This window comes from Chaetodon auriga, chromosome 5, assembly GCF_051107435.1.
Source record: "Chaetodon auriga isolate fChaAug3 chromosome 5, fChaAug3.hap1, whole genome shotgun sequence".
Lineage (NCBI taxonomy): Eukaryota > Metazoa > Chordata > Actinopteri > Chaetodontiformes > Chaetodontidae > Chaetodon > Chaetodon auriga.
The window spans coordinates 4,886,523-4,904,560 of NC_135078.1; the positions used below are offsets into that span (position 1 = coordinate 4,886,523).

Below are 18,038 nucleotides of genomic sequence, written 5' to 3' on the forward strand. Positions count from 1 at the left end.
AAACATACAGAATGAGTAATGAGGGACAAATGAACGCGCTGGCTTGGATCTTTGTTCTCCCTTACATACTTGATATTGTTGTGGCATTCAGTTGAGTCAGTCTTTTATCTACACCTGAGTGTATTGTGCCAACAAGTCCTAAATCATCTCCAATCTCAGTGTTGATCCTTCGAATGTCAACTGTATTAAGAGTCAAAAGAGGTAATTCAGAAAAAAAGCCAGAGTCAATTTCTTCATCTTCAAATTGGTACCTCCAACCACTGACTTACATAACTGAGTTACATCATTAACCTGAATAAAGATGGGTAAAATCCTTGCTGTCAGTCAAATAAACTCAACCCACAATTCTCACTTCCCAGTTCTTCAATTGAAATTCTGTCGCCTAGTTTAAGATAAGAGAGCTAAATGTATTTTTAATATGTCTTTCATAGGTTTATCAGGAGCGATATGGCACCTTTGAATATGTCACAGAGTATTTCTGACCTGATATATGTGAATGATTTCATCTCGCTATGACAAAGAGCCATTTTGATTTCCCTGCATCATCTCTATGCATTTCTAATCCAATTCTCTTCATCTTTTTAATGTAATTTCTACTGGTAAGTGAAGAAAGTGAAAAGTAATCTCTTTTTTTCCCCCTCATTATGATTATTGATTGATCCTTAATTGTGACTAACTGGATTCTCCTTCTCATTCCTGCAAGCAAAGAATGTCAAAAATGGAAATGTGTGCTTTTGTAACGCTTAGCGGTGGCTTATGTTGCATCAAGAGCAACCTGTCTGTGCGGTACACCCCATCACACTCAGCATTCACTGTCATCCTGGATGTGTTTCAGCTCTGTCTACTGTATCTCATCAATGTGTTGAAATTCTGTTTTTTAAAAGTAACTCAGACGCACACACACACACACACACACACACACACACACACACAACGTATTCTCACTATGTATAATGCTTTGGTGTAAGACTAAACCTGTTTCATGAGATTAAAAGTTCACTGTTGAGTCCATGATTTCCTGTCACCTGAGTTGTTCGGTCTCATGCTCCTTTTTGCTTCACGCATGGCCTTTGGCTTCATATCACTATTCTTGTGCCTTGTTTAACTACTGTAAATGGTGAATGTTGTAAAGTACAGATGGGGATGAAAAAAAAAAAAGAACAATTAATCATACTGACATACATTTAAAGGTATTAGTTGAAAAAGTATTTAAGATTATAATATTGAATAGGCTGCAGAGCTTTTCTAGTGCTGAACATCTATGTTTGGTAATGCCAGGGCAGCTTTGTGGTATATTGTATCTATAATTATGGACATTTTGGATGTTTTCTGTACAGTAGAAATTTGCAAATGTATATGCAGCCTTTTGGAAATAAATGTACAGTTGAAAGATCTCAAATTGTCTAAACGGAAGTTATTGTGCAGTGAAGCTATCCATAAGTGGAACTCACCTGGAGTGGATTATGTGAATGTAGAATATGTAGAGAGCTGATGTGTGGCGTTTAGGCTTTGACCTTGTCACTCCCCGCAAGGAAACATCAAGGTCAACACAGCAGGGAAGGAAGAATGTTACGCTTCAAGAGCGTGCAGTTCTTTTTTTCTATTGCAGTTTTAATACAACATGGTTTAAACATCTTAATATATTGCTTAATCAATGTAATGTTATATTAATTATATTGATAAACTAACATAACACTATACTAATTATTGATTTAGCATTACACTCCAATCACACTGTCAGACGCATCAATATCAGTGCAGCTGAGCCATTGATAAAATCTTGGAATTCATGTGGTCTTTCTTGTCGAAACCTGGCATCCACGTTACCCATGATGCTACTCAACCCTCAATAATTTGTCTGGAGATTTTGGTGTGTTGTCCGAGCAGCAGCTGATGTAGCCTTGAGCGTCTAACCTCAAGCGGAGAGGAGGGGCAGTCTGCAGAGGTCTGGCCAGCTCTTTTCTTTCTAACTCCACACTCTTAGATTTTGTTTTCATTTGACCCAAGTGACATCACGTGAGGCAATTTTTCAGACTTACAAGAGCTCCTCTGGAGGCATGAAAGGCTTTGGTGCAGCTTTCATTCTCATTTACAGTCATACTCTCCAAGACCTGTAAACAGACTTTAATGTGTGTAAAATCAGTGACTTGCCCTTTAATGTTGATTATTAAAAATGAATAACGACACATTGCATTTACACTACAGTTCATATGGGAAAAAAATCCTACTTAGAGTTAAAAGAGAAAAACATTTCACCCCATTTGTTCATCACACGTTGCACTTTTCTGAAGGTGGGGTGCTTCTGTAAACATCCGTGGACACTGAAGCTATTTCCTAATGTCAGTGCAAAGGAGAAAAAAAAGAAAAAAAAAAAAAGTTCCGGAAGCAGGCTCACTCCTCCATCTATGAGGAATGTGTCAGTAATGGGGAACAGTGTCGACAGTATTTCACAACTGCAGGTGTGTCTCCGGATGTTACCGCTGTGAGAAACAGCCCACGTATTTGATCGAGTTTGTGGGTTGGATAAAGGCCATTAAATTTGGAATTTCCCCTCGCGGGACTAATGAAAGGAGTATTGAAAACACAGTTTGTTTGATTGCGCCATCTCGTTGTCTCGTGTTTGATCCTTCGCGTGGAGTGAGATGACAAATAGAAAGTGAGCGCTGAAGCGAGCGATGAAATTGTCGATAAAACAGGGAAAGTCAGCTCGCCAATATGGCAGTTTTTTGGATGTTATAAGTCGGACCGTAGACAGACCAATGTGGTCTGTAAAGTATGCAAGACCGTCGTCCCCACCACAAACTTCTTTTATCACCTTTAGCCGCGCTCACCCTTCAGAGCGCAGCCGTATTCGCCAACGTCCAATAACATCTTCTACCGCAGCATCACCGCACGAGCAGCAGACCTCCATGCAGAGGTGCTCTGCTTCAGCGCCTAATGACAAATCATCCACGGTACAAAGACATAACGGAGGCAGTGGTATCATATAGATAAAGACATGCTCCCGCTGAGCACGGTGGAGAAGACAGCTTGTAAAAATCTCTTACACGTGGTTTTTTTTTTTATAGCACACGTGCAATTCATTCATTCATTCATTCATGCATTCATTCATTCATCTTCTATACCGCTTATCCCTTTCTGGGTTGCGGGGGGGCTGGAGCCTATCCCAGCTGTCAACGGGCGAGAGGCGGGGTACACCCTGAACCGGTCGCCAGTCGATTACAGGGCAAGCACGCGCGCAATAAAAAATATAATTGAATAGTTCACGTATGTTTAGAGTAAGAGGAGTTACTAAAGTTATTCATATGTCTAGGCTGGTTTTACAGTTCAATCAGTGTTACTGTCTATCATGTTTTGTTGTATGTTACAGATGTCAGGTCTACCTCAGTTTCTGCTGTGTTTACAAAACACTGCACATATTTGAAAACATCTTATTCACCAGAAGCTCAGTCAGCTTGTGAACTTCCTGGCACTCAACCTGCAGAAAAAAAAAAGTTCTCAGGTTTCTCTCTGTTTACATTTTTACACTTTTATGTACATTTATTATTTGAGTGTTTTCTGTGGTTGTGTTGACATTTCCTTTCCTTTCTGCCTTGATAGCTTAGGGGATTATAATCAGAGGAAGGTTACATTTATTAAAGCAAAGTGGCCAAGTCATGGTCATTTACACCACTTAGCTTCATGTTGCATTTGTCACAGCATTTACTGGCAGCTGCATCTTAGTTAGTGGAAAAAAGCCCTGTTAGCCTCACTGACAGCTACTGGAAATTGACAGAATCATAGTGGTGGGCTGCTGGCCAGTGCATAAAGTTGTGACAACTTAGCAGCTGTAAACTTGTTATTTATTTATTTTTTTAGTGTCCTTTAAACAACTAAAGACACAAACAGTCCATTCCTCATCGTTACAGTAATGCACCTCAGCGTCTTCCACTCACTGAAGGAGAGGTTTCTCTGAACCTTGTTGTTTGAAGGATGATAATTTCCATTCATCATAATTAAACTGTTCCCTTCTCTGTGTGTGAGTAATCTATGAGTGGTGTTCAAAGGCTGTAGTACTGGTCTTCAGCATGTTGTTCCAGTTCTGTGAGAAACATTACATCACTGCTGATGAAACGACATATTGTACAACATGTGGGCTGAAAGGAAAGGCTTAGGCCTGTGGCTGGAGCGTCATCAAACACACAAGACCAGGATCACAGCATCAAGATTCAAACAGCATGCCAATAAGACCAACCTTACGCTATATTTTCTTTTAATTATTTTCATCAGTGAGACAATATTAATGTGCTTGTTTGTAAAAGAAAACGTTAAATCTGTTGAAATGAATCAAACGTCCATGAGACAGAACAAAAAAGACAAGCTTTAAGTCACTCAGGTCTGACACACAGCAAGATTAACTCAACAATCATGAGAACATTGATTGTTTTTCCCGCACATGGCTGTGAGGCGCTGTGCCCGTGGAATTACAGTATGTTCAAGGTCTAACTGCTAACATTAGCCATGTGGCCAGCTAAGTTATTGTCATTTAAGTCGATATGGGAGCTGCTCTAAGCTCAATGCTGAGATCAATCAGCTTGATGTCCCAGGCAGCCATGGCTGAAAAAAGAATTGAATGCCATTCAGCTATCAAAGCCTAACTGATGTCCCCATGCAGTCAGTACGCACTGGCCAGTCTGCTGACCTGCTCCATCTTTTCATTACTTCAGAAATGTGTTATAGTATCCCAGTGGATGATTGCATTGCCTGTTTAATATGCTGGTATGATGTGGCTTTTCGCATGTTCTAACCAACTGTATAGAGTATATGTCGCTGTGTCACTTATCCCTTCTGAAACAAACATTTCAATCAGCCTTATTAAACATGCAAAGCAAATATAAAAACGTACTTTTCATTTACACATGTGTGATGTTGAAACGTGAAATGTCCAGTGCACGTACACTAAAAACACTTTCTGTGAAGAAGGAGGCATCCTGTGTCCAGCAGTTAAATGTTTGAAATGACAAACATTTGCATATTAAAAGGTTTTTTGTTTGTTTTTTAATGAGTGAGAAGAGGTAGTAGGTGCGCTTTCAAAAGTTTTCAACCATTTATTGGAATTCTAACTTATGTGTCCTATAACATGTCTGGCTTGTGACTGGAAGGCTCTACATACCAACAGGCAGGATGAGTTTTAGTGAGGAAAATGAAAGCAGCCTCTCCTTCATCACCAAGACTGAGGTACCCAGATGCTCAGAGTCCACAGATCAGACTGTGGTGGCAGTGGACAGCTTCTAGTTGTAACAGCTTTGTGAGTCTGAACTGGATCTTGCTTTTTCAGAGGGCAGTGCTCTCAGAGAAGGAGCGAGAGAACCACCCACACCGCGGTTAAACAATAACCCACTCTACCTGCTCAGCCACCACTCCTTCCACCGCCAACTTTGCCATGCAGTGCCAAGCTGACAGGCTGCATAGGAATGCAATCATAGCTGTATTAGCTGAACAAAAATGCTCATATTAAAATGAGGGGCACTGGTGAACAAATGACACCGCTTTTCACGGAGCAATCATAAACAGAGTAACCACTGCATGATTACTTTACAGCAGGGGCCATTCGTTCTCTTAATGTATGACCCCTGACTGAAAACATATGTATATATCTAAACAATATGAGTGGATTTAGAGTCACTGAATTCTTTCTTGAGGAGAGTATTTTTGTTCCTCTTATAAGCCTCCATCCTCATGCAGCCTCCATCAGTTTGATGCCACTCATCATAATGCACATTAACATTTTCTATCACCTTAAAAGGTGGTTAAGCTCTATTCGGTGTGACTGTGTGTACAATTGCCAACTCTGTTGACTCTAAAGCACCAGTGGTACAGTCATACATGCTACTCTTTTTCAGCCCATTTCTGATGTGCTGCTGGTTGTACTCTTCATTAGTTGTGATGCCCTAAACACTGGCGTGCAGATTATGCACAATTCCTCCAATGAAAAGGGGGGAAAACTGACTAAATTCAGGCTTAACTTTCACTACATACCCTTGCACTGTGTGACAAAAAGATTCCCTTAAACCAACACAACATAACCTATTTTCCATATCATTTGAATTGATCTTGACCTCAGTGCAACAGATGAGCAGACAGCAGACTGAATACAAAATTCATGTCTTATCTTGGAAAAAAGTGACTCAGAGGTTTTAGCCCCCTCCCTGGCCTTATCGTCTCAGACACAAGTTTCAGCAGTGTGCAGGGGTAAACGGTGCAAAAATGCCTCCACGTGCTGTGGACTGATTCTGGACATAAAACTGGTAAAACAGAAACGCAGTGTTATGTCGTAAAACTTAGAACAAGATGATAAGCTGCATTGCACAGGGGGCTCATAGAGTGCCTGTATGATCCCTGCAGTCTCTAAGTCTGCCGTGCAGCCCATGAAACCATCAGTCACCCAACTATCAGCTCAATCTTTGCCTGTGAGACTAGAACAGCCCCATCAGGTCTATGGCTTTTTCTCAAACTGCCATCATAACTGTGGCAGTTATCTGAGCACCACAACCAACAGACTGAAACTGAAGATCAAGCTTTATTTCAATCTCATCCCGTTTTCTCCAGCCTGCATCAACACGTATTCCACCACCCAGCCGAGGATGTTGAGCCCACCCCTTCCTGTTGGGCTGCATATCTGTGTGCTGCAGACAACTGCCCATTAGATTATGTTAAACTGGCACACAAAAGAGAAGGAGCTTTGCTGAAAACTGTGATGATGGCTGACATCATGCAGTTTGTGATGAGAGACTTTGTGCAATAGCATGTTTCCTCCATTATCCTGCAGGGTCTAACAGCAAGAGGAACCACTTGGAGCTGGTACTTAGTTTGCACTACAATACCACTGGTGACGCTGTCCTCGTTCAGCCTGAAAGCTCTTGTGCATTTATATATTTTCAAGGTGACATACAATGGAGAGCAGAAGAGGTTTTTATTTACACATTTTAAATGTGTAAATTAACTGGGGCCAGAGGAAGACTTAATTTGATGGAAAGGTGAAACTCCGGCTTCAAATCCATATGGTTAAACACAAAATATGATTTCAGATCAAAACAAATTTTTCCATCAGATGTTCCGTTATTAATCCTGTGCAGGGATATGAGAGGCTGGAGTCTTACCCAGGAAGCACTGAGCGGCAGCAAGGAATAAGCCTGGACATGTTTTCAGTCTATTACACAGACACACACTGTATGGACCGACAACCATTCACACACATATTTAGACTTAACGATGCTGCCCTCTCATTTTTCATTTGTTGCATTTTGGTTTCGTCTCTTTATCTCCAGTCCCCATCGCTGGCTATAGAAAACACAATAGGCTCAGGTCACACAGCCTACTATAGGCTACAGTTGGCTTGACACTACCAAAAAGTGCATGCAAAAAGTGCATATACATATATCAGTCACTGTATCGTGAGTTTTATTATACTCAAGTTATCACATCATATTGTTATAAAAATGCACATTAGAACATCACTCAGTCCATCACATTCTGACCTGTCACCATGATCATTATAACAGAAACAAACCAGCAGGTCCCAGTGCTGTGCAGGAGCATTGATCTAAACGCTGTTGATGTGAGACTGCCATGGATGAAAGTCTCTCATTTACCTCCAGCTTTGTCATGCAGTACATCCTGTTAGAAAGCTGCACAGATAAAATGAAGGTACAAAATGATCACAAGCAGCAGGCACCCACCCACACACTGCCATACATTCCCACTTATGGTGCAGCAAAGTTAAAAGACAAAACAACAGTTGCTGAAAAGCAAATAATTTGTTTTCAGTACACCTGACTTTAGACTGTGGGAGGATATTACAGCCTCTGTAGGGTATAATGCAGGGGCAGCTTGGTCTTTGTCATAATTGTATGACTTCAGTTTTTTTTTTTTCTTTTCAATATAGCCTTAAACCTAATTCGTGTGTGTATTCTAAAGTGTACGGTCCAAATAATAAGCTCTAATCTATTAAAGCCCAAAATCACAGACAGTCAAAGTGACCTTTACAGACTCACCTCAGCAACAGTTCCAGACTGAACCCAAACTTTCTAAGAACACTACAAAAAGCTCTCCAAATCCCTGCAGAGAAATTTGTGTAAATGTAAATGCCAATTCAAAGCGAGATCAAGGCAGCACAGAAGTATATGAAAAAAGATTTAAAAGATAATAGACCTACAAAGTTCACTAAAAATCATATAATAACTCCATGACTACAATACAATACATGACTTTTATGGGCTGTTGTCCAACAATTCGTGTTATATTTAAGATTCAGGTGGTTAACGTCCATGAGCGTCTCTGTAGCTTTGGCCACAATTATGTCATTGATGTGACTTTGGGCCACAAGTGTGAACTCGTGGCTACTCATCTGAATCAGTCATCGTCATAGTTAGCCTTCAGCATTAACAATTTTGCTCCAGGAGTTATATAATAATAAAATCTGTGATAAAGCAGTTTCATTTATGGCTCTATTTTTAAAACACACAGTGCATAGAGAAAGACTGGGTCATTAATGAAAAATAATGTGTGTATATCATCCAGATATTGCTACATCACATTTAGTTGAGTGTACTCTAAATCTAAATCCACTTTGTCATTAATGAGTTTCATTTTCATTGCAAATGTTCTAAGGCATTGGAGGGAAAACCCCATTTATTCAAGTACTGCACTTATGTACAGTTTTGTAGTGCATGCACTTAATTTGAATATTTATGGCACTTTACTTTTGCTGCACTGAATAGATAAAGTACTGTTTGCATTTGAACGTATCAGTGATCCTAGTAAGTCATTCATGTAATACAGAGTCAAAGTAAATACATGAAGTACGTATTCCTAATAATATATCTTTCACTCAAGTGGAATGCAGGACTTTTACTTATAAAGGGGTATCTTTAATTGTTGCATTGGTACTTTTACCCTGATCTTCGCGGGCATGGCTTGGCGCGGTCTCTGTGTGGGACGGAGCAACTCTGAGACACCATCTGAGGACCCGCCCAGCTCATGACGTCATCGCAATTACCATCAACTCGTCACACTTGCGCTAAACTTTGATAGAGGAGCACGTTAGACTAGGGCGTAAAGTTTGAGATGAGTTAAATGAAGTCGGTGGATTTTAACATCTCTGCCAAACCATGACCCAGTCCCCACAATGTATGGTAAGTGTCACTAAACTTTGCTTTTGCTCTGGGCGCAGCTGGTGTCACTGTTTGGTACCAGCGGAGTTATTGAAATACGTCTGTTTAGGTCGTGTGAGGGCAGCCTAACATTTCCGGAAAGAAACTGAACGTACGGTGACTTCAGTCAGTGTCCGAACGGCCGTCATTAATTACTCATTTGTTTAAGCGGAAAGGTGTTGTCTCAAATACCGAAGAAGCAAGAAAGGCCACGTATTGTCGAAATTCTCCAGTTTCTCAATACGTTTCTTGAATGGGAAATTAAATTGGCTAACTTGTGGGACTTCCTAGTAGACTAGTTTGTGTCTACACAAGTTTCTTCACAGAATGTCACGTTTGTCTGTCAAAGCAGCTCTCATGGCGTCTGAGCTCAGGTGCCAAATTCCTCTTACGCTTCCAAACCTCACTTATTCATTCAAGCTCTTCCCTTCAAACACGCGCTGCTCCACTATGGTTCACTGCTGATGGTAAATTAACAGTTACCATTTAGTTAAAAGAAAACAAAATGAAACAAACGGTTACTACTAAAAAAAACAAGTGTCTTTCTGTTGTCTATATAAGACAATTTGAAGCGCACTTCGAAATTGACACAGGTACATATCCTAAATTCTGGGTTGAACAATACTCAGTACTACTAATACTATGAATTATTAGTAATTTCCGCTCTGTTCGGCTTGGCAGTAATCCGCCGGGCAGCTTGACCCGGTCAAAATTGTAGCTTTCATATCTGATTTGCGTGGTAATCCTGCTCCTGATCACTCAGCGAGCGGAAGCGACGGTGTAAAACTACCTCCAGAAATTTGAATTTGGTCAAAATGAAGCGCCGTGTTGCTGATTATGTGCATGCCGATTTAAAGCATGGCTCACAAAGATTCAGAGAATGTCTTCGTGTTGTAGTTGAAATTTCTTATGTATTTCTGTGCGTTTGAACAAGGTTGCATTCAATTGTTTTGAATAGAGGTTTGTATGATTTTTTTTCCCCCTTCGTGTCAGATAGTGTAAGGGTTTTGTTTAGCAGTTTGTTATTATTTTTGATTGTCGTTTAATGTGTTTTAAGCACGCTGTTTAAAGTTGAGGTAGGCTGAAATACTCGGCAGGTGTGTGTGTGTGTGTGTGTGTGTGTGTGTGTGTGTGTGTGTGTGTGTGTGTGTGTGCGCGTGCGTGCGTGCGTGTATATGCTGGGGAGGTGCCCCTTTATGACTGAAGCAATGTGGATAATGTGACGAAATCAGGGTGTGGGCAACAACCTTGAGGCCTGATTGCCTTGTTTGGTTATTCCCTCAACCTGTTCAGGTATTGACTGTATTTGGACACATCCTGATCGTGTTGAGCTGACATGTATCAATTCTTGTAAGAACTGTAAGTTTAAGATGGCAATCTCACATCACTTAAGATGATTTACACAGTGCTGCGCTCATCAGGCTGTTTTGGTGTTGGCTGTTTGGCATGTCTGAAGGAAATCCCCTCCTCCAATCACACTTACCTGCTCAGCTCTACCCTTGATTATTAACCTGTGGCCAGCTTATGAAGTGTTGCATCATCTTAAATACCTTTTGAAAGACATGGAAGCTTTCATGGGAAACTGACTCATATTTTTAAGTACTCGGTAAACAACCATTTTCCTGCGAGCGGAACTGATGTGTTTGTAAAGGACTGTAGACTGCCATCAAAGGACCAGACGCAAACATGAATGACTGAAACATTACACTGACATGTAAAATGTAAGATTTACGCTCTATGAAATGCCCATCACAATCCCTGAGACTCTGAGGTGACTCAAATGTCTTGTTTTTGCAGTCCAAAGATATTTAGTTTATGATAATCTAAAACAGAAAAGAAAACCACATTTGAAAATGTCAATCTAGGGAATTTCTGCATTTTACTTTTTAAAAAATTACCGAAAGAAGTACTTGCTACTTCTAATTTCATCATTTGGTCCATAAAATATCAGATTATTTACTGATTTAAGATCATTTATGTCAATTATATAGATAAAGTTGCCCATTTTAATTTACCAAAGCAGAAGCTGGCATGTCTTGTTTTGACAGATCAGCAGCCCAAATCTCAGAAATATTTAGTGCATCAGTGCATTTCTTGAAAAACAGTTCTACAAATGATCAATGATGTTATTAGTAGCATTTTTGATTAAAAAAACTGATTCTAAAACAAGAAAAAAGGGAGCAAACAATAGCTAGATTTTTTTGTTTTTGGCACGTTAACAGCACTCATCTTCTTTCCAAAGGTTCTTGTGGTATTGATCTGGCTTCTCATGGGGTCTGGCTTTGTTGCGGGTCCCAGCAGGACACAGCGAGACATCCACTGCAGAGACAACCTGGAGTACCCGAACGGCAACATCTGCTGTTTAAACTGTCCAGCTGGTAAGACACATGGAAACACGCTTGATTTAGTCCACTGAGACTAAAGTTCTGTCAGCAGCTCGAATCAGAAATCCATCAGCAGAGCTATGAAGCAGGTTGAGTTTGACTGTGATTGGATATTATTCAGCCGGAGTGACAGATTCAGTTGAAAGCTCAATTAAGTAGGTGTATACTGGTATTTTAGGGTTATGTTTTTGTGTGTGTGTTAGGTACACGCATGATATCGCCTTGCACCACAGCAAGAGAGAGGGGGACGTGTGAGGAATGTGACGATGGAACATACACCGAGCATGACAACAGTCTGAATCAGTGTTTCAAGTGCACACAGTGTCGCTCAGGTAATTCTGCTTGACGGCTTTACGCTATCGATTGGAAAGACTGTGGAAGAAAAATCAATAGTCAACCTTTTCAGAGTGCTCTGAGCATAAACTCCGACTTAACAAGGTCTTTTTCATGTTGCTTTCTCAGATCAGGAAATTGTAAGGGCATGTACTCACACTCACGATACGGAATGTCAGTGCAAATTGGGAGTATTTTGTGCTCCTGACCAGGCGTGTGAGGTGTGCAAGAAGTGTTTAAAGTGAGTTTATGCAAGCCAAACGGGCTACACACCTGATGCTTAATCATTTTTATTTCACTTATTTCCAAATTGGAGTGTGTTCCTGAAATAGCCTAATTTATTTTAATCCATTCATGCTTGAAATCGTCTTTTTTCCTCCCTCCAAACTAGGTGTGAAAAAGATGAAGAGATCGTGAGGAATTGCACCTCTACTTCCAACACAGAGTGCAAGAAAATTCAGCCCAACTCCGGCTCTGCCTCTGGTACACGACTCAGTAGAGGCCATGGCTTTTTGTTCCAATGAAAAGATATATTCCACCTGACAATATTATTAACATTATATGGTGCTAATGGTTGTCAATTATGTTTTTTTGTTTTGTTCTGTTTTTTTAAATCAGCAAAAGCCTCTGTGATTGTGCCGCTTATACTGTTTGCTGCTGTGGTCATTGGAGGAATTGTCGCGTACGTGTGCAGACGTAGAGCAACAGGTAAATGGAAATGACGACACAGTATCTTTTAAAATGTATGGAATTTAAAATACTGGCTGGGAAATATCTCAAATCCTAATCTTCCTAGTCTAATGAATGAGGGGCAATGTGCTGTTCAATGTGACTAAATATTTTAGGCTTTAAAAACATTTCTTAAAAATCATATTAAGATGTACTGTTTGTATCTTTAAGAAAAGGTGCTAGTCGAGTTTCTTTCACACCACAATCGACATACACTGAATGATAACGACTGCTGTGATAAACACCTCAGCACTTGTTAGGCCTGAGTCTGCTTCAGTGCTGTGTGGAAAGCACCTTGTTTCTTCTTACTCCCGTAATACATGCAGTTAGGTGATCCTGTAAATCCGTTGCCATGTTTTATGTAGCATGTGCTTCCACAGACATAGCACAGCTGATTTGAATGAACCAAATTGACATACAGTGTCCACTTCTCACTGTCCAGTGAGGCTTGATGTCAAGCTCACCCATGGATTAAGCCACTGAATATGTAGGGGTTCCCACACATAGACTTTATCTGGGTGGGCAGCTACTAACAGCTTCCAGAGTATATTTGGCCACCCATTGTCCAAGAGGACAATGGGTGGAGGACCGTTTGTGATCGATTAACCAGTGGACAATCTCCCCTCACTCTGCCTCTCCATCTACTGACTATGGCATATGCAGAGAAACAGAGAGAGAGATGTCCCTCCTATGATTATACTGCATGTGGAGTAGTGTCTCCAGTTTAATGCAGGCCTAGATATATCCTCGTTTTGGAAAAGCTGGTTTAAATCATTTCGATTGGCTTTGATGTTAATAACAACCCTCCCCCAAATGTGGCTCACCTGCTGTTGTGAAAACTGAAATGCGAGTCGCATTTTTTTGAGTGACCTGATAAAAAATACTGTTGATAAAGAAAGTCAACAAAGCAGATGGGCGGGAAATGCTGTGCGTCACGCTAACAGAGCAAGCACAGTTTAGCTAACACACAACAATCAACAAGTTGTCACAGCTTTCCAGGTAGACCTTTCTGTTTCAAAGGCATGCCATTCAATAACCACAGTTTAAAGTGTGATTTTTGCCACTGAGATTGTAGTTGTTGGATTCACAGGGTGTATCACATAGAAACAACTTGTGCGCTGAATGGTTTAGGATGTAAAGTGGCAAACGGTATCACAGCAGGCTGTGTGGCTTTGTCACACACGGGCTGTGCTTCACACAGCCTTGCCAACTCGCTGCATGTTTTTGTAGCAGTATGGGCACAGAGACCTGCTTAACTGGACTGCAAATGGCATGTACGATGTTGATTGTTCAAGCTGATGATCACACAGCAGCAGGTGCTGCTGATGACGTGCTGACACTTCCTGCTGATGTTGGAATGAGGTGTAGTAGGATAAAACGCAAATGTCAGGTAGGCCTGCATAATGATCCTGTGCCATGCTGCCAGCAAGGATGTATTTTGTCATCTGTTAGACAGAACTTGAAACTGGACTGCTTAAATTTTTGGCAAGTAAATCAAAGGAAGTATTCTCCTTTGGTTATCACACTGGTTATAAACTCACCCAATCCAGCATAAAGTGGCGCTGCATCGCAGTATGAAAATCCCCTGCTGTCAGGTGCTGCACTGAATGCCCTTTGTTATTCAGTGTTGATATACCCGCCAACTTATATTCATGTCACATATACTGTAAATGCCTTCAAATAGCTGCATGTGGCCTTCTGGGGAATGTTGTAACATTGCATACTCCTTTCCTCTCATCCCTTCAGATTCTCAGAGAAATCTACCAGATGGGCTGAAAGCTGGGCCGGTGAGTTCTCTTATGATGAAGCACATCAGTAGAATGAGCTGATTGCAATGACTTAAGTTTCCTCAGACTTATAGATTTAGACTGATAGATTTAATTCAAGAATAAAGATGAAAACCACAGCCTGTACCGACTGTACAGTAGCCTGAGAAAAATAAAGGTGTTTGAGGATGATTCTCTCTTCAAAAGGACATAAAGGATGTGTGTTTGAACACCTCTTCCTTTCCAGCACTACAGTGACAACCGTCCCACTGAGGGAGGAAGGAGCGGAGAACCCCAAAGGCTGAGCTGCTCAAGCCTGATCCTGTCCCGCCAACTGGTGAGAGCCAAATCCTCTGCTCAAATGGAGGATGAGCGTAAAGTGCTGTGCGAAAGCCTCAACAGCTCAGCCAGTAACTCCCAGCACAGTCTAACCGGCCTGCCCTCCTATGCCTTCCCCGCATCTCCCCCCCAAGCCAGCCCTGTGGTCCCCAGTGAGCCCAACAGGAGGGTGAGAGCAACCGCTCATTTCCAAAGCTGCCACTATGCTCGCTTGTTTCCTACTCACCTGCTTACGCCTTGCTTGTTTCTACTGAGTAATGCTTTGCTGTCATGACAGCTGGTGCCCTCACACTGGTCAGACTATGCTCCTCCTCCACTTTCCCTCCTTTGATTCTTACCTGACAAAGTGCATGAAATCTGTTCAACACAGCTGCCTTGTTAAAAGATCACAAAGCTTCACTCAACACTGACTTCTGTTTCAAAACTTTGACCATTCACTGTGTTCACCTACTGATATTATGCAGGCCAAGTAAATGTTTACTGTGGAAATGATTAATACTGTACAAGTTAAAGTGAAATTGATTTGAACCGCTGTTGTTCGATTGCATAGAAATACACAGTTTATTATTGCTATCATCATTATGGTAATCACTTTTTTCAAGCTATTTTGTTTAAGCTTCCTGGAAATGGTGAATAATTTACATTCATGTAAATTATGTTTTTCTCTGTCTCCTGTTATATAAAATCACAGTGACTTGCTGATCGTCATTGTGACACATGATGATTTCACAATGATGTTTTAAGCTTTGTGAAACATGTGTTTAGTAGCATTACTAGTCTGTGTTGTGACACAGTTGCAGGTTACCTGTGGCTGTGTTCAGGGCTGTTTTGATATTGTTGGGAGTTGATGAGTCACATGTTCCGTGTTGCACCTGTTAAAGATTACCATGAAGAGAGATTTCCTTATTAGCCTGCATTCTTTCCATTCAAACCTGAAAGACCTCTTTGCATGTTTTGAAATGATTTTCAGCTCCGCTCACTGGAGCAACGGCCTGATCACTAAGGGAGCATGGGATTTTTGAACATTCAAGTGGCTGAATAAGAGATGAGTTGTATTAGCCAGGGATACAATTTATGACTCATGAAGACTTTCTGCAGACGTCTTTGGATATTAATGATTGTTTCTCTCTTTTGTCATTTAAGGAGGATGAGCAATTTCCCAAGCTTGTTCCTGTGAATGGTAAGGAGTTTTTATTTTCATCCCGTCCCTAAATTGTTAGACCCCTCTTTATGTTACTCAGATCACACATCAGTGTGATTCATTGTTATGCACTTGAGTCGAAAACCACAGTGGACATCAGCTTCAGTTTTTCTTGTAGTTGCAGCCTTGCTTTGGGACTCAGACCCCTCAGTCAGGTGGATTTACTTATACAGCTTCTAAATGTTATGTACAATGATGACCACATACCTGAGAGAGGTCAGGATACATGAATGAAAGTCTTTCTCTTTGTCTGCAGGTGAGGAGTCTCTGAGGGCATGTTTTGAGTGTTTTGAAGAAGTCGACATCGACTACCACAAGAGATTCTTCCGTCACCTCGGTGTTAGCGACAATGTGATCAAAAGCAAAGAGCACCTTCTGTATGAAGACAAGATCCATGAATTGCTAAATATTTGGGTGGAGAAAGTGGGCAGAGAAGCCAGCTTAAATGACCTGCTGAAAGCATTGCTTGATTTGAATCAAAGGCGAACAGCCGAGACCGTCAAAGAGAATGCCATTAATTCTGGTCATTACATCTTCGAGGAGAAGTGAGAGGTGAACTGTTTTCAGGAAACCCTGCTGAATACGTGTATTCTTTGAATATCACTTATGGTTTGTGGTCCTTGTTTCTGAAAGCTTGTATTCCATCCAATACTGGTTGAACAAGCGTCACATAAGGCTACTAGGCCCATAGAGGTCTTTACAGAACAAAAGTTCTCGTAACAGAAAGCATGAGTACTCTAGTCTCATGAATATCACTCATGGTGTCAGGTCCTTGGTGCTTCTTGCAAGCTGCTGTGTCCTCTAACACGGTTTGGAGGAGCAGTGCACAAGGCTACCACCCATGGTGGTCTTTTCGTAAGAAAAAACCTCACCTGTACTTTTACTGAAGCTGTTCCTACTTCAGGAAGAGCATTTTACAGTACTGTACAGCTCTGATGGAGAAATTTAAGTATTGTTTTGACAAACATGGCTTAATGACATTGACATCACATGACGTCTGCTTGAGCTTACACTCAATCCAATGTGACATTGTTTTTGTCTGACTGAAAGTGATTTATTTCCTTCTGTCGATAGTATTTAATGACAAAAAGTGTTTGCTGTCTTGTATTCTACGTATACAATGATTGCTTTTTACTGAAAGAAAAATGACAGGTTTGATTGTTTCACATAGTGACTGTGATGCCTTAAAGAACATTTTGGTTCCTTAAGATGTCTTGTTCAGAGGGAAGTGCAGTTTAACTGTTGCCAATCCCTGGGAATGAAAGTCTTAATGGTTGCACTGATTTAGCAATGAAACATATCAAGCAATTAACAAAATACCTAGTGATCAGTGGAATTGCTAGAAGTATTTGAAGTTCCTATGGTGGAGAGCAGTTGTGTTTGAGTTTATTTAAATAATAGGTTCTCTCCCTTATTGTGTAGACTTGTTTATTGAGAGAGTTCATGGTTCAGATTGGTTGTTGGTTTACTTGTGCAAATCACCTGATCAAAATGAATTCACCTTTCTTATCTCTTATCTGCATCATGCTTCTGGTTTATTGTTACACTTCTGTCATAATCCTAAGCACAACAATGACAGCTTTGAAGTTTTATTAAACTCCAGAAGGTTCCACTTGGGTAATTACAATGTTACCTATTTTCTGTTTTGTTTACAGTTTAGCCTGTTGCCTTGTGTTTCACTTCCAGGCCCTGAAGTGTTTGAAATTCTTTGTTAAATTAAGTTTTTTTAATAGATTTTACAGACCTATTTTACAGATTAATTACAGCTTGATAGGCTCTGAAAAATCCAATTCAGAATTATGCTTCTGAGAGAAAAAAAGATGTGACTGTGAAAATGTGCAAAAGTAATAAACACTTTTCTCACACTTCCCCTCTCTTTTTTTCTTTTTCTTTTTTCTTTGACTGAAATGATGTGCTTTTAAGTTGCAAGTACCCCGTACAGTGCTGTTGCTCAGGTTTGGCTGGAGCTGAGTGTTCATGCAGAGAAAATATATGTGGGAAACTGTGCACTTATGCAAACTCCCAGGCTTGTATTGAATATCATTTAAATTCACTGCCACACTGTAACCTGTAAATTGAGTTGAGCCAGTGTGCC

The 18,038-nt window shown here is 40.7% G+C and overlaps 1 protein-coding gene across 2 annotated transcripts; it reads left to right on the forward strand.

Moving 5' to 3' along the window:
- The first annotated feature begins 9,048 nt into the window (after positions 1 to 9,048).
- hdr (hematopoietic death receptor) lies at positions 9,049 to 17,807 on the forward strand. Of its 2 annotated transcripts, none has more exons than XM_076729919.1 (10): positions 9,049 to 9,173; positions 11,434 to 11,569; positions 11,779 to 11,907; positions 12,038 to 12,149; positions 12,300 to 12,391; positions 12,527 to 12,616; positions 14,384 to 14,424; positions 14,651 to 14,740; positions 15,886 to 15,922; positions 16,200 to 17,807. In XM_076729919.1, the coding sequence occupies exons 1-10, from the start codon at positions 9,150 to 9,152 to the stop codon at positions 16,490 to 16,492; spliced, it is 1,044 nt and encodes a 347-aa protein (XP_076586034.1). In that variant the 5' UTR covers positions 9,049 to 9,149; the 3' UTR covers positions 16,493 to 17,807. The 2 variants fall into 2 exon arrangements, with proteins under 2 accessions (XP_076586034.1, XP_076586033.1); XM_076729918.1 differs by having other exon boundaries at positions 14,651 to 14,911; positions 16,200 to 17,718.
- Positions 17,808 to 18,038: the final 231 nt, after the last annotated feature.